This window comes from Bos indicus x Bos taurus, chromosome 27, assembly GCF_003369695.1.
Source record: "Bos indicus x Bos taurus breed Angus x Brahman F1 hybrid chromosome 27, Bos_hybrid_MaternalHap_v2.0, whole genome shotgun sequence".
Classification (NCBI taxonomy): domain Eukaryota; kingdom Metazoa; phylum Chordata; class Mammalia; order Artiodactyla; family Bovidae; genus Bos; species Bos indicus x Bos taurus.
The window spans coordinates 33,852,823-33,878,085 of record NC_040102.1 but is presented as its reverse complement, the minus strand read 5'-3'; the positions used below and the strand labels follow the sequence as shown (position 1 = coordinate 33,878,085).

General features: G+C 37.1%; 1 protein-coding gene across 1 annotated transcript in view; it reads right to left on the bottom strand.

Moving 5' to 3' along the window:
* The window catches only part of ADAM32 (ADAM metallopeptidase domain 32), a 168,805-nt gene that overhangs the window by 6,415 nt on the left and 137,127 nt on the right, over window positions 1-25,263 (bottom strand). Inside the window, exons 18-19 of the mRNA XM_027530051.1 lie at window positions 5,112-5,202; window positions 3,802-3,961 (exon numbers count right to left, since the gene is read on the bottom strand). Coding sequence (XP_027385852.1) covers window positions 3,802-3,961; window positions 5,112-5,202 — 251 coding nt within the window. The remainder of the gene's footprint in view (window positions 1-3,801; window positions 3,962-5,111; window positions 5,203-25,263) is intronic.

The following is a 25,263-nucleotide window of genomic DNA, read 5'->3' as shown; positions in this document are numbered from 1 at the left end:
GATGGAGAGATACCTACAAAAGTGCAGTTACAAACCACAAAGATACAGTTCCAATCCTGATCAAAATGGAGTAACAGGATTTACACTTCTGCCTGAAACAACTGAAAATCTGGACAAAACATGTTACATACTGGTTTTCAGATACTGAATATTAGGCAAGATAGTGATCTATGAGAGAAGGAAATGAAGACCCATGATTGCCCCTTCTTACTGCAAGGAAGACTTTCCATGCGGTAACACAGCAATGGGAAGCCAAGCAGAGAAAGAAGTCTCCCCAAAGTGAGGTGATACCATCTGGGGAGACCAAGACAGCTACTATTCTGTTAGCCTTTGCCCTGTTTCATTTTGTACTGCAAGACAAAATTTGCCTACTACTCCTGGTATCTCTTGACTTCCTATTTTTGTATTCCAATCCTGTGATGAAAAGGACACCTTTTTTGGTGTTAGTTCTAGAAGATCTTGTAGGTCTTCATAGAATCGGTCAATTTCAGCTTCTTCAGCATTAGTGGTTGGGGCATAGACTTGTGTGAAGGTGAATGGTTTGCCTTGGAAACGAACCAAGATCATACTGTCGTTTTTGAGATTGCACCCAAGTACAGCACTTTAGACGCATTCATTGACTACATGAGGTCTACTCCAATTCTTCTAAGGGATTCTGGCCCACAATAGTAGATATAATGGTCATCTGAATTAAATTCGCCCATTAACACCCATTTTGGTTCACTGATTCCTAAGATGTCAATGTTCAACCTTGCCATCTTCTGCTCGACCATGTCCAATTTACCTTGATTCAGGGACCTAACATTCCAGGTTTCTAGGCAATATTGTTCTTTACAGCATTGGACTTTACTTTCACCACCAGACACATTCACACTGAGCATCATTTCCATTTTGACCCAGCCACTCCATTTTTTCTGGAGCTATTAATAATTGCCCTCCGCTCTTCCCAAGTAGCATATTGGACACCTTCTGACCAGGGGGGCTTATCTTCCAGTGTCATACATTTTTGCTTTTTCATACTGTTCATGGGGTTCTCACACTGAGAACACTGGAGTGGGTTTGCCATTTCCTCCCCCAGTGTACCAGAATTTAACAGAACTCTACACTATGACCTATCTGTCTTGTGTGGGCTTGAACAGCATTTCATTGAGTTATGCAAGCCCCTTCACCACAAGGCTGTGATCCATGGGGAAAAAAATGTATACACACACACACACACACACACACACACACACACTCAAAAAATAAGTGCAAGTCTCTCAGTAATGTTTGACTCTTTGTAACCACCCCATGGACTATATATATGTGTGTAAACACTGGTGAATATGAATAAGGTCTATCAGTTCAGTTCAGTCGCTCAGTCAGGTCCGACTCTTTGTGACCCCACGAACCAAAGCACGCCAGGCCTCCCTGTCCATCACCAACTCCTGGAGCTTACTCAAACTCATGCCCATCGAGTCAGTGATGCCATCCAACCATCTCATCCTCAGTCATCCCCTTCTTCTCCCGCCTTCAATCTTTCCCAGAATCAGGGTCTTTTCCAATGAGTCAGTTCTTCGCATCAGGTGGCCAAAGTATGGAGTTTCAACTTCAGCATCAGTCCTTCCAATGAATATTCAGGACTGGTTTCCTTTAGGATGGACTGGTTGGATCTCCTTGTGGTCCAAGAGACTCTCAAGAGTCTTCTCCAACACCACAATTCAAAAGCATCAATTCTTCGGTGCTCAGCTTTTTTATAGTTCAACTCTCACATCCATTCATGATTACTGGAAAAACCATAGCCTTGACTAGACGGACCTTTGTTGGCAAAGTAATGTCTCTGCTTTTGAATATGCTATCTAGGTTGGTCATAACTTTTCTTCCAAGGAGTAAGCATCTTTTAATTTTATAGCTGCAATCACCATCTGCAGTGATTTTGGAGCCCCAAAAAATAAAGTCAGCCACTGTTTCCACTGTTTCCCCATCTACGTGATGGGACCAGATGCCATGATCTTAGTTTTCTAAAGGCTGAGCTTTAAGGCCTATAGTTTAACTGATAAAACTATACTAATACCAGTCCCCTGGCTGTGAAAATTCAGTTAATGTAAGATGCTATCATTGATAAAACCTAAGTGACTCGATGGACATGAGTCTGAGTGAACTCCGGGAGTTGGTGATGGACAGGGAGGCCTGGCGTGCTGCGATTCATGGGGTCACAAAGAGTCGGCCATGACTGAGCGACTGAACTGAACTGAACTGAAGTGATAGAGCCAAGAAACTCTATGCCACTTTTGCAACTTTTTATATTTCTTGGTGGTGGTTTAGTCACTAAGTTGTGTCCAACTCTTGCGACCCCATGAACTGTAGCCTGCCAGGCTCCTCTGACAATGGGATTCTCCAGGCAAGAATACTGGAGTGAGTTGCCATTTCCTTCTCCAGGGCATCTTCCCAACCCAGGGATAGAACCAGAGTCTCCTGCATTGCAGGCAGATTCTTTACCAACTGAGCTAAGAGGGAAGCCTTTTATATTTCTTAAATTATCTCAGAACTAAATTTAAAAGAAAGGAATGGTAAAGCAAAGAATCTGGAAAATGTAACAGGAAATTCTAATAAATGGTAACTAAATATAACAATGATAATTATAAAAAAACACAAAATTTATTTGGAGGAAACTGAAAAACCAAATGATAAATAGATCAAAAAAGATAGATTAGTGTTACAAGGCCAAGATCCTTGTCTTATTCAGAAGACTACATATAATGATTAAATTAAGACATTGTATATATATAACATTTGCTACAAATACAAGTTACCAAAAACCATTAAAACAATAAAAACAGAATTAAAAATGTACAAAATAGTAAAAGAAGCCAGAAAAATCATAATAAAAAAATGGAATTGGGGAAAAGGAAATAATGCCAAAAAAGAGGATAGTAAGTAGGAAGAAAATAAGATGGTAAATTTCAACATGAATATCTGTGATCATACATTAAGCATATAAATATGAAAACTCTACTACTATATTTTTCATATAAAGGCTGTTTATAGGATATCAACTAAAATCTAAGAAAGATTGAAAATAAGGGATGAAAAATATGTAATAGGTAAATCTAACTTGCATAAAGCAAGTTGGGATACAACAATATAAAAGAGTAAAAATAGAATTTAAGATACTATTGTTAATGATGAAAAGAAAATACACCAAGAATATATAACTACACTGAATGTTATATATTTATTCACTGCCTGGTGGCTCAAATGGTAAAGACTCTGCCTGCAATGCGCAGCAAGACCCAGGTTCGATCCCTGGGTCAAGAAGACTCCCTGGAGAAGGGAATGGCAGCCCACTCCAGTATTCCTGCATGGAGAATCCTATGGACAGAGGAACCTGGTGGGCTACAGTCCACAGGATTGTGAACAGTAGGACATGACTAAAGTAGGACATGACTAAATGGCCAACACTTTCAGAGTATATAAAGCAGAAATTTCAACAAAGAGAAAGCCATGATATATTGGAAAAGTTTAGCTTGTATATAATAGAAACGAGAACCACTGGGCATGTGAAAGCAACATATGTGGATGCATTTCCACTCTTCCTGTCTCAATTACCGAGGCAATAACATTGGCAAGTTATTAAACCAGATTCTGAACTTTTTGAAACTTTAAAATAAGGATATCCAAAACTATCTCAAACAATTAAATGAGATATTGATGTAGCATTCAAAATTCCTATAAAATGTGAAGTACTGTTGCTGTTCATAATATTGCCTTACATCTGACTAGATTTAAATGGTTTAACTTCAGAACACAAATTTAATTTACCCACTACTTTGGGATTCCTCTTTCTTGCTAAACCACTTTTTCGAAAGCTTCCATGAAGCAACTATTATGGTTGCTACAACGAGAACAGGTAAAGCAATGTAGATAGCCAAAAGCCACTGCTTCTCCCCGCCCTTCTCAGAAGTTCTTTTCGTGAGTAAATCTAAAAATAAACATACATAAAAAATCAGAGAAAAAAATTAAGCTGTGTACTTTTAAGTTACAGCAAACTTATCACAATGTTCTTAATTTTAATCATAATTCAAGTAACAATGAAAAATAATAATAATTAGCCTCTAATTAAAATAAATGAATAAAAATAATGATAGAATCATAATATTTAAGACTATCTCTATAAACTCTCATTCTAAAAGAACAGACACTAAATTCCAGGAAGTTCTAATGTATTCTACCTTATACAGCAGCTACAGCAAAATCCCAGTATAAGTAGAACCCCACAACTTCAGAGACATATAACCAACAAACGTGCATTATTACAAGGTGCATTATCACAGAATTCTACTATATCTGTGCATATCTTATTTATCTTTATTAGAGTGCTGGCTCTCCAACACTGGGGATCTGTTTTTACCTATGGAGTCATTGCTGTGTTACTAGAATGGCACAGGCATAAAAAATAGGAGACATGATCCCTAACTCTAATTCTGCAACTAATTAGCACTGGGTATTCTTTCAGTTCCATGAGGAGTGAGGCTTTGTTTTACTATCTGTACATGCCTAGCGTCATATGATAAGCATCTGGCATATACATTAGGAATTCAAGAAATATTGCTAAATCAGTGGATGAATGACAAAAACTAAAGTCATGACAAACAGAATACTGTTTTAGCCTCCTTCTGTCATCTCTTTAACAGCAATTAATAGATTTTTATCATTTAAACTGAAAACTCCTTCAGACTAAAGGTTTATCTTCTACTTCCTTTATTTCTTCTATAACAGACACATATTAGTGCTAGACACAGGCTGTGTTGCTGGTATAGAGCTCAGATCACAGGATCAACCATAAACGTGGGAAAGAGTTGAAGGATAATTTAAAGGAGAAAGTCAGACACAAGTAAATAAAAATTTTAAAAGATACTCAGCTTCAGTCATATTGAAAAGTTAATATTAGGGGGAAAAAAGCAAGATTAAGAAAGCATATTGGTTTCTATTTCTTTTGGAAGCCTATTTGTTTACCTTTTAATTACAAATATTGGTTTCTTTCTAAGTGGCAAAAACCTAACTATGTTTTTGTGAAGGCAAGTAATTTGACGATTCTATTAACTGGATATATAAAAGAAATAGATACTTGCCCTGTGCCCCAGGCGATATTCTGGCTCTCGTGGTACAATTTGGAGGTGCGTAGCCTTCAGTACAATTGCATATCATCCTGGAAGTGCACACCTAGAATCATTTTTTTAAATTCAGATAGTCATTTAAAAATGTTTTCTCATAGAAAGCAAAATTATCTGATGGATCATCAGGCTTACTCTGGTATTTTCATCTAGTGTAATTTTGTTTCTTTGATTTATTTACAGAGATAATTCTACAAATCAAATGCTTGGTTTCTTAGCCTAAAGTAGGCACAGATGCACACACATGCTAAAAAGGAGCTATAAAGTGAGGCTCACAATATTTGAAATATCTGGAAAACTTAACACCTTCAAATGTCCACCTGAAAATTTAGCGTGCAATTCCAGAACCATCTACTTAAATTCTATTGAAAATGACACCATTCCAGCGGTGTGTTAGAGCCAGCCAGTATCAGCTTGCAAGGAGGACTGTGTACACTTCTTCCCATCTTCATTTTCAGTAACATCATGTGGTGGTCTGAAGTATCTGTATACATAGATGAGGACTTTATGCTTCCTCAAGCTACTTGGTAAACATTTAACAGCATAGCACTGCCCTTGACCAGGATCGTTTGTTTACTTCATTAGTTTTTGTTTGTTTGATTTTTAAGCAAAAGTTTTTTGTATTCCAAGAGAGTATCAGATAATCTTTGTAATTAACTAATTAACGATAGGAACAGCTTTATGGTGCTTGCCAATGTGTGAGCCTCCATTCTCAGCACTTTACATTGATTTACTCAAACCCTCACAACAGTCCTGTAAGGTTGGGACAATTATTATTCCCACTCTAAAGATGAATAACCTGGAGGCATAGATATTTAACTTGCCAAAAGTCACATGGCTAGTAAGTGGTGGAGACAATTTAAACCAAAGAAATCTGGTTTCAGTCTCTGCCCTTGACCACTAGGCTATGCTACTCCTGAAAATGATATAAAACACCTCTCAATTTCTAACATCTCAATTTAAGAATGTGATTCTAATTCCTGTATTCCATGGCTAAGATATACATGGAAAAAAGTGTTCTGTTTGCGGTTTCCACTGCCCTAGCTTCTGTCATATCACTTTCATGTTGTAGTGTGTGTGTGTGTGTGTGTGTGTGTTTACTCTGAAATACTGGCTTGGCCAAAAAGTCCATTCATGCTTTTCTAGAACATCTTACAGAAAAACCAGAATGAATTTTGGGCCAACCCAATATCTCACTGAAATAATATTGCCTTTCTCAAGAGACACATGTTGTCAGTTCAGTTCAGTCACTCAGTCATGTCCAACTCTGTGTGATCCCGTTGACTGCCGCACACCAAGCTTCCCTGTCCATCACCAACTCCCGGAGCTTACTCAAACTCATGCCCATCAAGTCAGTCATGCCATCCAATCACCTCATCCTCTGTTGTCCCCTTCTCCTCCTGCCTTCAATCTTTCCCAGCATCAGGGTCTTTTCCAGTGAGTCAGTTCTTCGCATCAGGTGGCCAGAGTATTGGGAGTTTCAGCTTCAGCATCAGTCCTTCCAATGAATATTCAGGACTGGTTTCCTTTAGGATGGACTGGTTGGATCTCCTTGCAGTCCAAGAGACTCTGAAGTCTTCCCAACACCACAATTCAAAAGCATCAATTCTTCGGTGCTCAGTTTTTTCTATAGTCCAACTCTCACATACATACATGACTACTGGAAAAACCATAGCTTTGACTAGACAGACCTTTGTTGGCAAAGTAATGTGTCTGCTTTTGAATATGCTGTCTAGTTTGGTCATAACTTTTCTTCCAAGGAGCAAGCATCTTTTAATTTCATGGCTGCAGTCACCATCTGCAGTGATTTTGGAACCCCCCCCCCCAACTAAAAATGAAGTCTCTCACTGTTTCCATGGCTTCACCATCTACTTACCAAAAGTGATGGGACCGGATGCCATAATCCTAGTTTCCTGAATGTTGAATTTTAAGCCAGCTTTTTCCCTCTCCTCTTTCACTTTCATCGAGGGTCTTTAGTTCTTCTTCCTTTTCTGCCATAAGGGTGGTGTCATCTGCATATCCGATGTTATTGATATTTCTCCCGGCAATCTTGATTCCAACTTGTGCTTCATCCAGCCTGGTAGTTCACATGATGTACTCTGCATATAAGTTAAATAAGCAGGGTGACAATATACAGCCTGGACATACTCCTTTCCTGATTTGGAACCAGTCTGTTGTTCCATGTCGAGTTCTAACTGTTACTTCCTGACCTGCATACAGATTTCTCAGGAGGTAGGTCAGGTGGTCTGGTATTCCCATCTCTTTAAGAATTTTCAACAGTTTGTTGTGATCCACACAGTCATGGGCTTGGGCATAGTCAATAAAGCAGAAGTAGATGTTTTTCTGGAACTCTCTTGCTTTTTCTAGGGTCCAACAAATGTTGGCAATTTGATCTCTGGTTCCTCTGCCTTTTCTAAATCCACCTTGAACATCTGGAAGTTCACTGTTCACGTACTGTTGAAGCGTGGCTTGGAGGATCTTGAGCATTACTTTGCTAGCTACACATGATGTCATTGTGTTGTCACATTTGGATCACTTCGTTTAGGTGATGTCTTCCAAGTTTTTTCCACTGTAAGTTGTAACGGTTCCATTGGAGGAGACAACTTGTGTATGTAATATGGACATATGTAAGTATCTGGGTCCTCATAAGAGTTTCACCCACTAGTTTTAGCATCTGTTGATAATGATTTAACTCCATTATTTCTTCTATATTGTTTATACTATTAAAAAGAATTTTCCCATATCCACCCTTCTAGAGGACTATATTTCCTGCTACCCTAGCCGCCAACTCTGCTGAGTACCTGGTGCTGCCAGAACCCCTGCAAGCCAAGCAGCTGCACCACCTCCACACCTGGCCCTCACTGGGGCAGGCCCAAGTCTTCCAGGGCAGCCTCAGGAGCAAACCCCAGTAGACGACCAATATGCAGAGGTGGAAATAAAACCACAGTTGAAACCCAGGGACAGTGTGGCTAAGGAAGAAGACCCAAAACCCTCCCACCAGCTGTACAAGCTGCAGATTAAATTCTCATGATCAACTAGGCAGACTCTGTGTCTATGGAACATATGTAAAAGGACATTGAGAGCTCCCACAAAAGAAAACACACTAGTTCTGACAGCTGTGGACATTGGAGGCAAGAACACACAGGAGTAGGAGCAGATTAGAATCTGAGCTGCCCCCACAGCAGGTCCTGAGACCAGCACAGTGTTGGAGGGCATCCTAGGGAGGTGAGGCAGACTGTGACTCCCAGCGAGGGAAAGGACGCTGACAGCAGTGACTCAAGAAAAACATTTATTATTCTTGTGTTTTGACTTGTTCTGTAGATTATTTTGGATTTTTCCTCTTTTTTTCCCTCCCCTGCCCCCACATTGTAGTTGTTAGATTTTATTGGCACTTGAAATCTAACTAAGCTTTTGAGCTTTTTTTTTTTTCCCCTCATTCAAATTTTTTCATTGTTGTTATAAACTTCTGCCTCGTTGTTGGGCTTTTGCAGTTCTGGACAGTTTGGGTTTTTTTTTTTTTTTCCTTTTCTCTTTTTTAATTTAATTTTTTAAACCTATTATTATTTTTTCTAAATTTATTCCTTTGTTTGCTTTTCCTACTGTTCTTTTCCCCTTGCAGTTAATTTTAATATATATAAATCTTATTTATCTACCTCTATTTAACTCTACATATCTATTCTTTCTTTCTTTTATTTCTTTCCTTTAGTTTCAACATATTTGTTTGTTTTATTTTCATTGCTTTATACCCCAATTGGCACCTTGGTTTAGTTTTGTTTTCCAGTTTATGCTTCAGTTACTTTTGTTCTGGTAGACATAATTTTTGGTTTCCTTTGTTTGCCAGGTCTAACTATTGCCCTTTATTTTTGTTGGACTGTTTTTATTTTGCTTATGGGTGTATATGTATATATGTATATTCAGTCACACTTTTTACTGTTGTTATTAACCTCTGCCTCTACATTGGGCCTTTGTAGTTCTGTGGAGTTTTCCTTTTATTCCATTTCTTTTTCTTCTCTCTTTTTTTTTTCCTCTTTTTTATAATTTTAACTTTTAATTTTTTAAAATCTATTATATTCTTTCTACATTTATTCCTTTGTTTGCCTTTCGTACTGCTCTTTTGCCCTTGCAGTGAATCTTTTATATAAATCTTCTTGATCTGCCTCTATTTAACTTTGCATATCTATTCTTTCTCTCTTTTCTTTCTTTCCTTTCCTCTCAACACATTTGTTAGTTTGTTTGTTTTTTTAATTCCTTTATTTCCCACTTGGCACTTTGCTTTAGTTTTGTTTTCCAGTTTGTGCTTTAGTTAGTTTTGTTCTTAATTAGTAAATATAATTTTTTATTTCTGTTGTTCACCGAGTCAATCTATTGTACTTTATTGTTGTTGGAATGTTTTGACTTTGCTCATGGGTATATATGTATATGTGAATATTCCATTATTTCGATTATTATTTGCCTGATTTTGTAACTGCCATTTGTCTGGGGTCCAACTTTGGTTTCTCATTTTTTGATATTTGTTTTTATCTCACTTAATGCCATAACAAACCACTTGTGGAAACTTTGTTCCTGAGATCAAGCCCTGAGCCTTTGGAGTGGGAGCACTGACTCCAAGATGCTAGACTACCAGAGAACTAACCCTAAGGGGTATCAAATAGTGAGAATTCACACAAATGAAACCACTGGAATACAATACCCAACATCACCCAACCACCAAAGCACCCTGTGCAGGACTCCTCATCCAAACAACAAACAAAACAAAAATACTAACAAAATCATCAGAAGACAGGATTACCGCCTCTCTCAGCCTTGCCCATCAGAGGAAAAACAATAAACAAAAATTCAGCACAAATCTCACCCTATAAGAAATTTACACAAACCACTGGATCAATCTTACAGGGCAGACACCAAAAGGAAGAAAGAATTCAACCTTGAAACCTAGAAAAGGAGACCTCAAACACAATAAGTTAGAAAATGAAAAGGCAGAGAACTACTACACAAATGAAGAAACAAACTAAAAACACAGAAGTCCAAATAAATGAAGAGGAAAGAGGCAAGCTATCTGAAAAAGAATTCAGATAACTGATAGTAAACCTTGAAAGCAAAATGGAGAAAAATTCAAGAATCAATTAACAAAGACCTAGAAGAATTAAAGAATGAACATGCAGAGACACACAATGATTGAAGTTAAAAATGATCTAGAATGAATCAAGAGCAGAATATCTGAAGCAGAAGAATGAATCAGTGAGCTGGAAGATAAAATGCTGAAAATAACTTCTGAAGAGCAGAATAAAGTAAAAAGAATGAAAAGAACTGAGGATAGTCTCAGAGACCTCTGCTGCTGCTGCTGCTGCTGCTGCTAAGTCACTTCAGTCGTGTCCGACTCTGTGCGACCCCATAATCAGCAGCCCCCATCCCTGGGATTCTCCAGGTAAGAACACTGGAGTGGGTTGCCATTTCCTTCTCCAATGCATGAAAGCGAAAAGTGAAAGTGAAGTCGCTCAGTCGTGTCCGACTCTTCGCGACCCCATGGACTGGGGCAATATCAAATGCACCAACATTTGAATTACAGGGGTCCTAGAAGAAGAAGAGAGAAAGCAAGTGTATGAGAAAATTTTTGAAGAGATGGTTGAAAATTTCCCGAACATGGAAAGGGAAACAGTCAAGTCCAAGAGGCACAAAGAGTCCCATACAGGATAAACACAAGGAGAAACACATCAAGACACATACTTATCAAACTTAAAAAGACTAAACACAAAGAAAGAATATTAAAAGCAGCAAGGGAAAAGCAACAAGTAACATACAAGGGAAAACCCACACGCTTCACAGCTGATCTTTCAGCAGAAACTCTGTAGGCCAGAAGGGAATGGCAGGATATATTTAAAGTACTGAATGGGAAAAATCCACAACCAAGATTACTGTACCCGGCAAGGATCTCTCATTCAAAACTGATGGAGAAATAAAAAGCTTTTCAGACAAGTAAAAGTTAAGAGAATTCAGTGCAACCAAACCAGCTTCACAACAAACACTAAGTGAACTTATATAGTCAAGAAATACAAGAGAAGAAAAAAGATCTATAAAATCAACCCCAAGCAATTAAGAAAAGGGCAATAGGAATATCTATATCAATAACTACTTTAAATGTAAATGGATTAAATGCTCCAACCAAAAGACACAGACTGGTTGAATGGATACAAAAACAAAACCCATATATATGCTGTGTACAAGAAAACCACTTCAGACCTCAAGACACATACAGACTGAAAGTGAGAGGATGGAAAAATATATTCCATGCAAATGTGAAGCAAAAGAAAGCAGGAGTAGCAATCCTCACATCAGACAAAATAGACCTTAAAATTAAGATTACAAGAGATAAGGAAGAACACTACATAATGATCAAGGGATCAATCCAAGAGGAAGACATAACAATTATAACTCCTATGCACACAACATAGGTGCACCTCAATACATAAAACACTAACAAACACAAAGGAGAAATTCACAGTAACACAATAAGAGTAGGAGACTTTACTCCCCCATTCACACCAATGGACAGACCACCAAAACAGAAAATTAATAAGGAAACACAAGTCTTAAATGATATATTAGATGAGATGAATCTCGTTGACATCTTCAGGACATAGCATCCAAATGCAGAAGAATACACATTCCTCTAAAGTGCACATGGAACATTCTCCAGGATAGACATCTTGGGTCACAAATCAAACCTCAGTAAATTTAAGAAAATTGAAATCATATCAAGCATCTTCGCCAACCACAACACTCTGAGACTAGATATCAATTACAAGGAAAAAACTGTAAGAAACACAAACACGTGGAGATTAAACAGCACGTTTCTAAATAACCAACAGGTTACTGAAGAAATCAAAAGGGAAATTTTAAAAATTCTAGAAACAAATGACAATGAAAAAATGAAAACTCAAAACCTATGGGAAGCAACAAAATCAGTCCTAAGAGAGAAGTTTATAGCAATACAATCCTACCTCAAGAAACAAGAAAAACATTGAATAGACAGCCTAACTTTACATCTAAAACAACTGGAAAAAGAAGAACAAAAAGACCCAAAAATTAGTAAAAGAAAAGAAATCATAAAGATCCAAGCACAGGGATGGTATGGGGAGGGAGGAGGGAGGAGGGTTCAGGATGGGGAACACATGTATACCTGTGGCAGATTCATTTTGATATATGGCAAAACCAATGCAATATTGTAAAGTTAAATAAAATAAAATTTAAATAAATAAATAAATTTTTAAAAAATCCAAGCACAAATAAATGAAAAAGAAATGAAAGAAACACTATTAAAGACTAATAAAACTAAAAGCTGGTTCTTTGAGAAGATAAAATTGACCAACCTTTAGCCAGATTCATCAAGAAAAAAAAGAGAAGAATCAAATCAACAAAATTAAAAATGAAAAAGGATAGGTTACAACAGACAATGCAGAAATACAAAGGTTTATAAGAGACTATTATGAACAACTATATGGCAATAAAGTGGATAACCTGGAAGAAACTGACAGGTTCTTAGAAAAGTTCAATCTTCCAAGACTGAGCCAGGAAGAAATAAAAATTATGAGCAACCCAATGACAAGTGCTGAAATTGAAGCTGTGATCAAAAGTCTCCCAAAAAACAAAATCCCAGGACCAGATGGCTTCACAGGAGCATTCTATCAAACATTTAGAGAAGAGCTAATGGCTATGCTTCTAAAACTCTTTCAAAAAATTGCAGAGGAAGGAACACTTCCAAACTCATTCTATGAGGCCACCATCACCCTGATACCAAAACCAGACAAAGACAACACAGAAAAAGAAAACTACAGGCTAATATCACTGACGAACATAGATGCAAAAGTCCTCAACACAATTTTAACAAACAAAATTCAGCAACACATCAGAAAGCTCATACAGCATGATCAAGTTGGGTTTATTCCAGGAATGCAGGGATTCTTCAATATATGCAAATCAATCAATCTGATACACCATGTTAACAAATTAAAAGATAAAACTATATGATTATTTCAATAGATGCAGAAAAAGCCTTTGACAAAATTCAGGACCTTAAAAAAAAATTCAGGACCTGTTTATGATTAAAACTCTTCAAAAAATGGGCATAGAAGGAACCTACCTCAACATAGTAAAGGCCATATATGATAAGCCTACAGCAAACATTATTCTCAATGGTAAAAAATGGAAAGCATTCTCCCTAAGATCAGAAACAAGACAAGGATGTCCACTTTCACCACTATCATTCAACATAGTTTTAGAAGTCCTAGCTACAGCAATCAGAGAAGAAAAAGAAAGCAATCCAGATCAGAAAAGAAGTAAAGCTCTCACTGTCTGCAGATGACATGATTCTGTACATAGAAAACCCTAAAGGTAGTATCAGAAATTTACTAGAGCCAATCAGTGAATTTAGCAAAGTTGCAGTATACAAAATCAACACACAGAAATCATTTGCATTTCTATGTATCAATAATGAAAAATCAGAATGAGAAATTAAGGAATCAACCCCATTCACCATTCCAACAAAAAGAATTAAATATCTAGGAATAAACTCACCTAAGGAGACAAAAGAACTGTACACAGAAAAGCACTAAGTTTCAAAGCACTAAGTAAAAATATCCTTAATCTTAAATTAACTGAGGTATAGGACTATTTTTTCACCCAAAATAAACCTTTCAAGGACCTTCAGTTTTCTAAAATTCCCTTAATATTTTTGCTCTAGATCATGGTCATTTGTTCAACTATTAGGTCACTCTAGAACTAATGATAGGAATAAAATGCTTTTCACGGTAACAGATGAGAAGCTCCGTGTGGTAAAAACTCAATCATTCAGTGCATTTACATGCATTTCCTGAGATTCTACAAATATTTCAAAATAAAAGATTTTTTAAGTAAATCATTACAGGCAGGGATATAAATGTTAGTAGGCTCAGGCAACTGTTACGCTAGGAGCTAAACCATATGCAACTCAACTGAAATTTCTTTGTTACAACTCAGAAACAAACATCATAGAGAAAAAGAAATACCTCAGAAAAGATAACTACAAATGAGCAGGCACATATCTAAAGAGCTCTCACACTGAAACCTGTTAAGGTCAGGACTAATTTCCAGCCAGGACTGAAGCTATGGATTTTTTTTACACCAAGATTGTTAGCAAAGAATGAAAATCCAGTAAAGGAATATAAGACACATTCTTTCCTTCCACACATTTTCAACTACAATTCTTGTTCTGGAAAAAAAAAAAAGCAAAATTATTCATTTATCTTTTAAAGGCTTTCACAACTACACCACACCAAAATAACTTCTACACATAAGAGTTATTATTCTGTTACTGATTTCTTGGTTTTAAAATCCAAAGATCCACTTTCTGAGTGTCTTAGGAGTTCAAAACATCATAAGAAATGCACATATTGTGGTTATGTCATTCAAAAATAAATATACACTAGTTGTATGAAAACCCTCCTTCCCATATTTTTTCAACACTCCTTTATCACTAGTCTTGGCTTATTTGTATTCTTTTTTCCATTCATACCTTGCATAGATTTTCCCCAAATTCCCTTTATTTTTTAGTCCTTAATTAGTAGCCCTTTCTCATGGAAATCAAAAGACCAAGTTTCCCATATCACTGTCAAGGACGTGCATCCACATTATTTGTACCACAAAGCTTCAGCCTCAGCACTATTGACATTTGGGGCCAGAAAATTCTTTGCTGTAGGTGTTTTTCTGGCCAAGCAGGGTGGTGAGGACCTCTACCCACCCTATCCAGAAGCTCCACTGGTGTGACAACTAGAAAATATCCTCCAGATGCCTTCTAGGGAGCAAAATCACCCCCCAAAAAAAACCACTGATAGAATGGCAACCCACTCCAGCATTCTTGCCTGGAGAATCTCAGGGACAGAGGAGCCTGGTGGGTTGCCGTCTATGGGGTCGCACAGAGTCAGACACGACTGAAGCAACTCAGCAGCAGCAGCAGCAGCAAAGCATGATTTTTCTGGGATCTCTAGTGAATATCCCAGGTTTTCAAAGAAATAGCTTCACTCTGATTGACTGTAACTCAGATAACTCCAGCCTTCTGTAAACACTGATAATTGTTCAGCTTATAGTTTTGTCATTCTTTGCCTGATCTTGTACGGTTTGATATTCATCAACAGGCCCATGGGGACAGCTATGCAAACTTCTGAAGCTGTTTCTGCATACCAGTGCTTCTTCCCTGGAACTCTGCCTCCAAAATTCTACCTACTTTAATCTCTTAACTCCAATCTCTGTCTCTTCAACCTACTATGCCCGTGTCTACCCAAGGCACAGCAGTCCAAAATCTGACAACAGGAAGAGAACCAGGGAAATCACATCTCATTTGTTTCCCTTCTCTCATGGAACAAAGCCCTATCCTACTATCTAGTACCTGAAAACTGCTGTTTCATACATTTCTTCCCAGCTTTCTAGTTGTTTATGGCAAAAGTGTGATTAAAGATCCATGTATTCTTTCATACCATCCAAAATCCATGAGCCTCTCTGAGAAAAGGATAATTCTGCTTTTTAAAAACAGGAGATTGTAACCTCAGTGTATCTCTAGTATGTCTTAAGTCCTTATGTGAAAAAATAAAGTGTGTACTCTTAGGGATCTAATTGTGGTCTTGAATATCACTCCCTTTTCAAAAGTGCCAAAGCTTCTCAAAAGTGACTGATTACATAAGTGGTACTGAATAACCCAAGGTGTATCTGAGACACACTGTGTCAGAGGGCAAGGATGACTTCCAAGGTACATAGAAAATAACCCCTATGATTTTAATTTTTCCTTTAAGATCCCATCAATATAATACAGCAATATAGATAACTAAAAGTACAGCTACTATAAATAAAAGGGTAATTTTATCACTATTTTCAAGAGATAATTGTCTACCAGAAACTTCAATAATGTTCTGTAGTTTAGTAAGTTGACTGAATAAAAATGAATAGGCAAATATTCTTAACTTTCCTACATAGTAACTGTAATGAAAAAGACCTCTGATCACACCAGTAACAAAACTATGTGATACAAGTAAATAATTAAAACAAGGAGTGTGTAACATCATGTAAAGAAGACATAAAACTATCCTGAAAATAACAAAGGATTTTGAATAAATAATCCAAAATGGAATAATTAGAAAATTTGACACATATCAACATAAATCTTTGATTTTTACCAACAGTTATAAAATGCAAAACAATATTATAATGGGATGAGAATAGTTGGATCAATAAAATAAAATAGCCACTATATATTTTTAAAATGAATAATATACATGACACCACAGCTTATATACCACATGGAAGTAGAAACCCAATGGGTAAAAGGCAGAAACAGATAATTCTATGATCAACATACAATATTAAACACATGAATATATGTTCAATCTCAGCAACAGACAAAGAAGACTTAATTAGAACCATAACAAAGGGGGATGGAAAAAGATAGTCCATGCAAAAGGAAGTCAAAAGAAAGCTGGAGTGTCAATTCTCATATCAGACACAATATATTTTAAAATAAAGGCTACTACAAGAAACAAAGAACACTACATAATGATCAAGGGATCAAAACAAGAAGACATAACAATTATAAATATTTATGTACCCAACACAGGAGTAACTCAATACAGAAGGCAAATGCTAACAGATATAAAAGAGGAAGTTGACATTAACAAAATAATAGTGGGGAGTTTAACATCCCACTTATACCAGATCATCCAGACAGAACATTAATAAGGAAACACAAGCCTTAAATGACACATTAGACCAGATGAACCTAATTGATATTTAGAGAACATGCATCATCAGTCATGTTCTACTCTTTGTGACCCTATGGACTATAGCCCACCAGGCTCCTCTGACCATGGGATTCTCCATGTAAGAATACTGGAGTGGCTTGCCCTGCCTTCCTCCAGGGGATCTTCCCAACCCAGGGATCGAACCTGTGTCTTACATCCTCTGCATTGGCAGGAGGGTTCTTAACCACTAGTGCCACCTGGGAAGGGCATTCTACCCAAGAGCATCAGAATGCACTATTTTCTCAAGTGCACATGGAACATCTCCAGGATAGATCACATGCATCACATCAAGCATCAGTAAATTTAAGAAACTGAAATTGTATCAAGTACCTTTTCTGACTAAAATGCTAGGAGATTAGATATAAATTACAAAAAAAAAAGATATCAATTACAGGAAAAAAACTGTAAAAAAAACACAAACACTGAGATTAAATAATACAATTCTAAACAACCAAGTGATCACTGAAATCAATGAGGAAATCAAAAAATACCTAGAAATGACAACAAAAACACAATTATCCAAAACCTATGGGATACAACAAAAGCAGTTCTAAGAGAGTTTTATAGCAATACAATCCTACCTCAAGAAATGAGATAAACATCAAATAAACAACCTAACCACATACCTAAAAAAAACTAGAAGAAGAAGAACAAAGAACTCCCAAAATTAGTAGAAGGAAATAAATCATAAAGATTAGAGCAGAAATGAAGAAAAAAAAATAGCAAAGATCAGTACAACTGAAAGTTGGTTCTTTGAGAAGATAAACAAAATTGAAAAACTATTAGCCAGACTCATCAAGAAAAAAGGGAAGACTCAAAACAATAAAATTAGAAATGAAAAAGAAATTACAATAGACAATGCAGAAATACAAAAACAAAAACATCATATGAGGCTACAATGAGCAACTATATGCCAATAAAACAGATAACCCCAAAGAAATGGACAAATTTTTAGAACAGTACAACCTCCCAAGACTGAACAAGGGGAAAATAGAATATATGAGCAGACCAATCACAAACTGTGAAATTGTGATCAAAATCTTCCAACAAACAAAAGCCCAGGGCCAGATGGTCTCACAGGTGAATTCTACCAAACATTTAGAAATGCTCAAACTACCCAAAAAATTGCAGAGGGAAGAACATTTCCAACCTCATTCTATGAGGCCACAATCACCCTTACACCAAAACCAGAAAAAGATACTGCAAAAAAAGAAAACTGTGGGCAGACCAATATCACAGATAAACATTCTCAACAAAATACTATAAAACTGAATCCAACAATACACTATGATATACACTATGGATCATACACTATGATCAAGGGAGGTTTATCCCAAGGATTCAAGAAATCTTCAATATATGTGAATTGATCAATGATACACCATACTAACAGATTGAAAGATAAAAAACATATGACAATCTTAATACATGCAGTGAAAGCTTTTGACAAAATTCAACACCCATTTATGATTAAAAAAAAACAAACTCCAGAAAGTGGGCAAAGAAGGAACCTAACCTCAACATAATAGAAGCAATGTAAAACAAACCCACAGCAAACATTATTCTCAATGGTAAAACCCTGAAAGCACTTCTTCTAAGATCAAGAATGAGAGAAGGGTGCCCATTCTCACCACTATTATTTAATATAGTTCTGGGAGTCCTAGCAACTGCAATCAGAAAATAAAAATATATAAAAGGAATCAAGACTGCAAAACAAGAAGGAAAATTCTCACTTTTTGCAGATAACATGATACTATACATAGAAAACCCTAAAGATACCATCAGAAAATTACTAGAGTTAATCAATGAATTTAGTAAAATCTCAGAATGTAAAATTAATATTGAAATTTCTTGCATTCCTATACACTAACAACGAAAAATCAGAAAGAGAAATTAAAAAAACAATCCCACTCACCATTTCAACGAAAAGAATAAAATACCTAGGAATAAACCTACCTAAGGAGACAAAAGACCTATATGCAGAAACATATAAGATACTTATGAAAGAAATCAAAGAACACAAAGAGATGGAGAGATACACTATGTTTTTTAATTAGAAAAATCAATATTGTGAAAATGACTATACTACCAAAGCAATCAACAAATTCAATGATTCCTATCAAATTACCAAAGTAATTTTTCAGAGAACTAGAACAAAAAAAATTTACAACTTGTATAGAAACACAAAAGACCATGAATCAATAGTCAAAGAAATCCTGAGAAAAATGGAGTTGGGGGAATCAGTCTTCCTAACTTCAAAGACTATACTACAAAGCTACAGTAATCAAGACAGTATGGCACTGGCACACAAAAAAATACATAAATCAATGGAATAAGATAGAAAGAAAGCCCAGAAATAAACCCACATACCTATGGGCACCTTATCTTTGAAAAAGGGGGCAAGAATATACAATGGAGAAAGGATGATGGCCTCTTCAAAAGGTGGTGCTGGAAAAACTGGACAGCATGTAAAAGAATGAAATTCGAACGCTTCCTAACACCATACACAAAAATAAACTCAAAATGGATTAAAGACCTAATTGCAAGACCAGACACTATAAAACTCGTAGAGGAAAACATAGAGAACTCTTTGATAAAAATCTCAGCAAGATCCTCTTTGACTAACCTCCTAGAGTAATGGAAATAAAAACAAAATAAACAAATGAGATCTAATTAAACTTAGAAGCTTTTGTACAGCAAAAGAAACATTAAACAAGATGAAAAGACAATACTCAGAATGGATATCACTGCAAATGAAGCAACTGACAAGGGATTCATCTCCAAAATATACAAGCAGCTCATGCAGCTAAATACCAGAAGAACAAACAACCCAATAAAAAAATGGGCAGAAGACCTAAACAGACATTTCTCCAAAGACATACAGATGGTCAACAAACACATGAAAAGATGCTCAACATGCTCATTATCGTTGTTGTTGTTCAGTTGCTTGTCACTTCCGACTCTTTGTGATCCCATGAACTACAGCATACCAGGCTTCCCTGTCCTTCACCACCTCCCTGTGTTTTCTCAAACCCATATCCATTGAGTTGGTGATGCCATCCAACCATCTCATCCTCTGCCATCCCCTTTTCCTCCTGCCTTCAATCTTTCCCAGAATCAGGGTCTTTTCCAATGAGTTGGCTCTTTGTATCAGGTGGCCAAAGTACTGGAGCTTCAGCGTCAGCATCAGTCCTTCCAATGAATATTCAGGACTGATTTCCTTTAGCATTGACTAGTTTGATCTCCTTGCTGTCCAAGAGATTCTCAAAAGTCTTCTCCAATACTACAGTTCAAAACCATCAGTTCTTCAGCATTCACCCTTCCTTCTTCATTATCCAACTCTCACATCCATACATGACTATGGTAAAAACCACAGCTTTGACTCAATGGACCTTTATCAGCAAAGTAATCTCTCTGCTTTTCAACTGCTATCTAGGTTTGTCATAGCTTTTCTTCCAAGAAGTAAGCTCATTATTAGAGAAATGCAAATCAAAACTGCAGTGAGGTATCACTGTACACAAGTCTGAATGGCCATCACCAAATAATCACAAACATAATCACCATCATAAACATAAATGCTGGAGAGGATGTGGGTAAGAGAGAACCCTCTTGCACTGTCATTGGGAATGTAAATTTATACAGCTACTATGGAAAACAGTATGGAGACTCCTTAAAAATCTAGGGAAAAAACCACCATATGACCTAGCAACTCCACTACTGGGCATATACCCTGAAAAAACCATAACTCAAAAAGACACATGTACCCCAAAGTTCACTGCACACTATTTACAGTAGCTAAGATGTGGAAGCAACCTAGATAGCCATCAATAGATGAATGGATAAATAATTTGTAGTACATATATACAAAGGAATATTACTCAGCCATAATGAGAAACAAATTTGAATCCGTTGTAGTAAGGTGGATGAACTAGAGCCTGTTATACAGAGTGAAGTAAGTCAAAAAGAAAAAAATGAATATTGTATACTAATCCATATATATGGAATCTTGAAAATTGGTACTAATGAACCTGTTTGCAAGGCAGGACAGACACACAGACTGAGAATGAACTTGTGGACACAGTGGGGGAAGAGGAAGGAAGAACTGAGAGAGTAGAGTTGACATACATATACTACCATGTGTAAAATAGATTGGTAGAAGGAAGCAGCTGTATAGCACACGGAACTCAACTCAATGCTTTGTGATGACCTAGAGGAGTGGAATGGAGGAGTGGAGTGAGGCTCAAGAAGGAAGGGACATATGTATACTTATAGTTTATTCACATTGTTGTATAGCAGAAATCAACACATTATAAAGCAAGTATCTTTCAATTTAAAAAATAATTCTTACAAGTGGCCAAAAAAAATGTATAGTGAAGAACCTTCTCTTACGTATCAAGTTAGCAAATATTAAAAATAGTGCTTATACTTGAGAAGAAGAAATGAAAGAAGAATTTTTTATATGCCTGTTCCTATAGAGGAGATTTATGAAACTCATTGGAAAGCACTTAAATTTTTTAGGTTAATATCATAAAAGGAATTACTCCCTTACAGTCTAAAATTCTACTTTTGGGGATCTATCCTATAGAAACAGCAAGAATGTTTACAAATATTTAGATACAAGTTTGTACATCAAAGCAAATTTTGATAATAATGAAGAATCAAATATCACATGACATTTAACATAAGAGAATGATTTAAAAAGTTACAGACCTCCTTCAAAATCCAAGGGGAATTGGTTCTATGACCCCTGCAGATATCAAATTCCTTTGCATAAAGTGCATAGGACCACTGACCCGCCATATCTGTAGGTTCCACAGTCAACTGTACATATATTATACATAATTGTACAAATATTGTTTTTTATAATGATTTTCAGTTCAGTTCAGTTCAGTTGCTCAGTAATATCTGACTCTTTGTGACCCCATGAATTGCAGCATGCCAGGCCTCCCTGTCCATCACCAACTCCCAGAGTTCACTCAAACTCATGTCCATCGAGTCAGTGATGCCATCCAGCCATCTCATCCTCTGTCGTCCCCTTCTCCTCCTGCCCCCAATCCCTCCCAGCATCAGAGTCTTTTCCAATGACTCAACTCTTCGCATGAGGTAGCCAAACTACTGGAGTTTCAGCTTTAGCATCATTCCTTCCAAAGAAATCCCAGGGCTGATCTCCTTCAGAATGGACTGGTTGGATCTCCTTGCAGTCCAAGGGACTCTCAAGAGTCTTCTCCAGCACCACAGTTCAAAAGCATCAATTCTTCGGCACTCAGCTTTCTTCACAGTCCAACTCTCACATCCATACATGACCACAGGAAAAACCACAGCCTTTGGTTTTGTTGGACCTTTGTTGGCAAAGTAATGTCTCTGCTTTTGAATATGCTCTCTAGGTAGGTCATAACGTTCCTTCCAAGGAGTAAGCGTCTTTTAATTTCATGGCTGCAATCACCATCTGCAGTGATTTTGGAGCCCAAAAAATAAAGTCTGACACCATTTCCACTGTTTCCCCATCTATTTCCCATGAAGTGATGGGACCAGATGCCACGATCTTAGTTTTCTGAATGTTGAGCTTTAAGCCAACTTTTTCACTCTCCTCTTTCACTTTCATCAAGAGGCAATATTTAAAGCATAGGAAAGTTTTTAAGGGTGAAAGTGTGTGGGATTTAAAAAGCTTGCTAGTTCCCTTTATAGATAGCACCATGTCTTCTTTGTTGAATAAGTAACTCAATGAATAAATCTGCACATTTACATACATAAACATATTTGAAGAATGAATGAATAAATGAATTTATAAAAAGTTGGCTTGAAGCTGAACATTAAAATAACTAAGATCGTGACATCCAGTCCAATTATTTCATGGAAACTAGAAGGGGAAAAACAGTGAAAGATTTTATTTTCTTGGGCTCCAAAATCACTGTGGACAGTGACTGCAACCGTGAAATAAAAGACACTTGCTCCTTGAAAGAAAAGCTATGAGAAACCTGTAAAGTGAATGTATTAGTCGCTTAGTCATGTTTGACTCTTTGCGACCACATAAACTGTAGCCCTCCAGGCTCCTCTGTCCACGGGATTCTCCAGACAAGAATACTAGAGTGGGTTGCCATTTCCCTTCTCCAGAGGATGTTCCCAACCCAGGGATTGAACCTGGGTCGCCTGCATTGCAGGCAGACTCTTTATCATCTGAGCCAACAGGGAAGACAGAGCATTAAAAAGCAGATACATCACCTTGCTGACAGAGGTCCAGTTAGTCAAAGCTATGGTTTTTCCAGTAGTCATGTACAGATATGAGAGCTGGGCCGTAAAACAAGTCTGAGCACTGAAGAACTGATGCTTTTGAACTGTGGTTCTGGAAAAGACTCTTGTGACTCCCCTGGACTGAAAGAAGATCAAATCAGTCAATACTAAAGGAAATTAACCCTGAATATTCATTGGAAGGACTGATGCTGAAGCTCCGATTCTTTGGTCACTTAATGCAAAGAGCCTATTCATTGAAAAGGAAAAGACCCTGATGCTGGAAAAGATTGAAGGCAAGACGAGATGGGGGTGGCAGAAAATGAGAGGGTTAGAAAGCAACACCAACTCAATGGACAAATTTGCACAAACTCCAGGAGATAGTGAAGGACGGAGGAGCCTAGTGTGCTACAGTCCACAGGGCTACAAAGAGTCAGATACGACTTAGCTTAGCTACTGAAAAACAACAACACCACATGTACATACATGGACAAAGAAACAAAGCTTGCAGGAGAAGAGTTAAGTCTGTATTGTAAAAAATACGGTTAATTTTTTGCTTTCTACTTTAGATTTCTAAATTTTCAAAGTCTTCAGTGATGAGTAAGTACTGCTTATTTAAGCAATGTCCATGAATTTGAAGGAGTAAGATTAGATTGTTAGCAGATCAATAATTGTCCTGTTGGGCAAATGTAGGCTCCAGATAAGCTTTATCTGAAATGCCCAGAGTGTTCAAAGAAATATTTATAGCATTCATTGCTCAAGAAGATTTGGGGTGAAGGAGAAAAATGAAGCAGAGTAGGTTTATATATATATATAGCAAGTAAAAATAAAAATTAGAGTTTGAAGAAAGAAACATGATTAAATGAGTCCAGAATAAACAAATCAAACACTATAAATTGGTAACAACAGAACAGTCAAAACTAATGTGGTAACACTAGTATAATTATAAAGTTAAACCTATCAGTGAATTTATGTATATATATATATGCTAAGTCACTTCAGTCGTGTCCAACTCTGTGCAACCCCGTAGACGGCAGCCCACCAGGCTCCCCCGTCCCTGGGATTCTCCAGGCAAGAACACTGGAGTGGGTTACTATTTCCTTCTCCAATGCATGAAAGTGAAAAGTGAAAGTGAAGTCGCTCAGTCATATCCAACTCTTAGCGACCCATGGACTGCAGCCTACCAGGCTCCTCTGTCCATGGGATTTTCCAGGCAAGAGTACTGGAGTGAGGTGCCATTGCCTTCTCCGGTGTGTGTGTGTGCGTGTGTGTGTGTGTGTGTATATATATATGTATAAACACACATATGCATGTATGCAAACATACATGTGCGTGTAAGTCAATTCCTAAGCAGGTTTATAAGAAGTCTGGGATCCCTGAGGAGGAGAAAGAGGGGGTGTGGAGCTCTTGAGGAGAAGATAGGGGTCTGGAATTCTCAAAGAGGAGGAAAGGACAAACATTTTTTTCTACATTCCTTAGTAAGAATTATATAATAATAATGTATCCTGCTTAAGGACAGTTTCTTCTTCCTGAAAACCTTCTGACTAATCCTGTTATCTTAAAATGTAAATTGTGGGAGTGGGACTAGTAAAATTTTTACAACTTTGAGACATTCTTCTGATCTATTGCAATAACTAATTTAAAAAAGTATATAACTCCCTTGCTTAGACTAAGTGATGGGGGCACTCTCCATCATCTTTCTGATGTCTGTGTTAGAAGCTTTCTCTGTCCCTTTTTCACTTTAATAAAACTCTGCTAGGCAAAAGTTCTTGAGTGATCAAGCCTGGTCCCTCGTCCTGAAGCTAAATCTTCTTTGGAGATCAAGAATCTGACCCTGTTCACCATAAGCTATCACATGCACAGGGATGTTTCAAAAAATAAAGAAAATGGCAACCTACTCCAGAATTCTTGCCTGGGAAATCCCTTGGACAGAGAGAGGAGCCTGTCTGTAACTTAAGACCCCAAGCTACAGTCCATGGGGTTCTAAGAGAATCAGATAAAAGACCTTGCAACTAAATAACAAAGCAATACAACTAGGTAGGTGTATCAATGGTAACACAACTAGT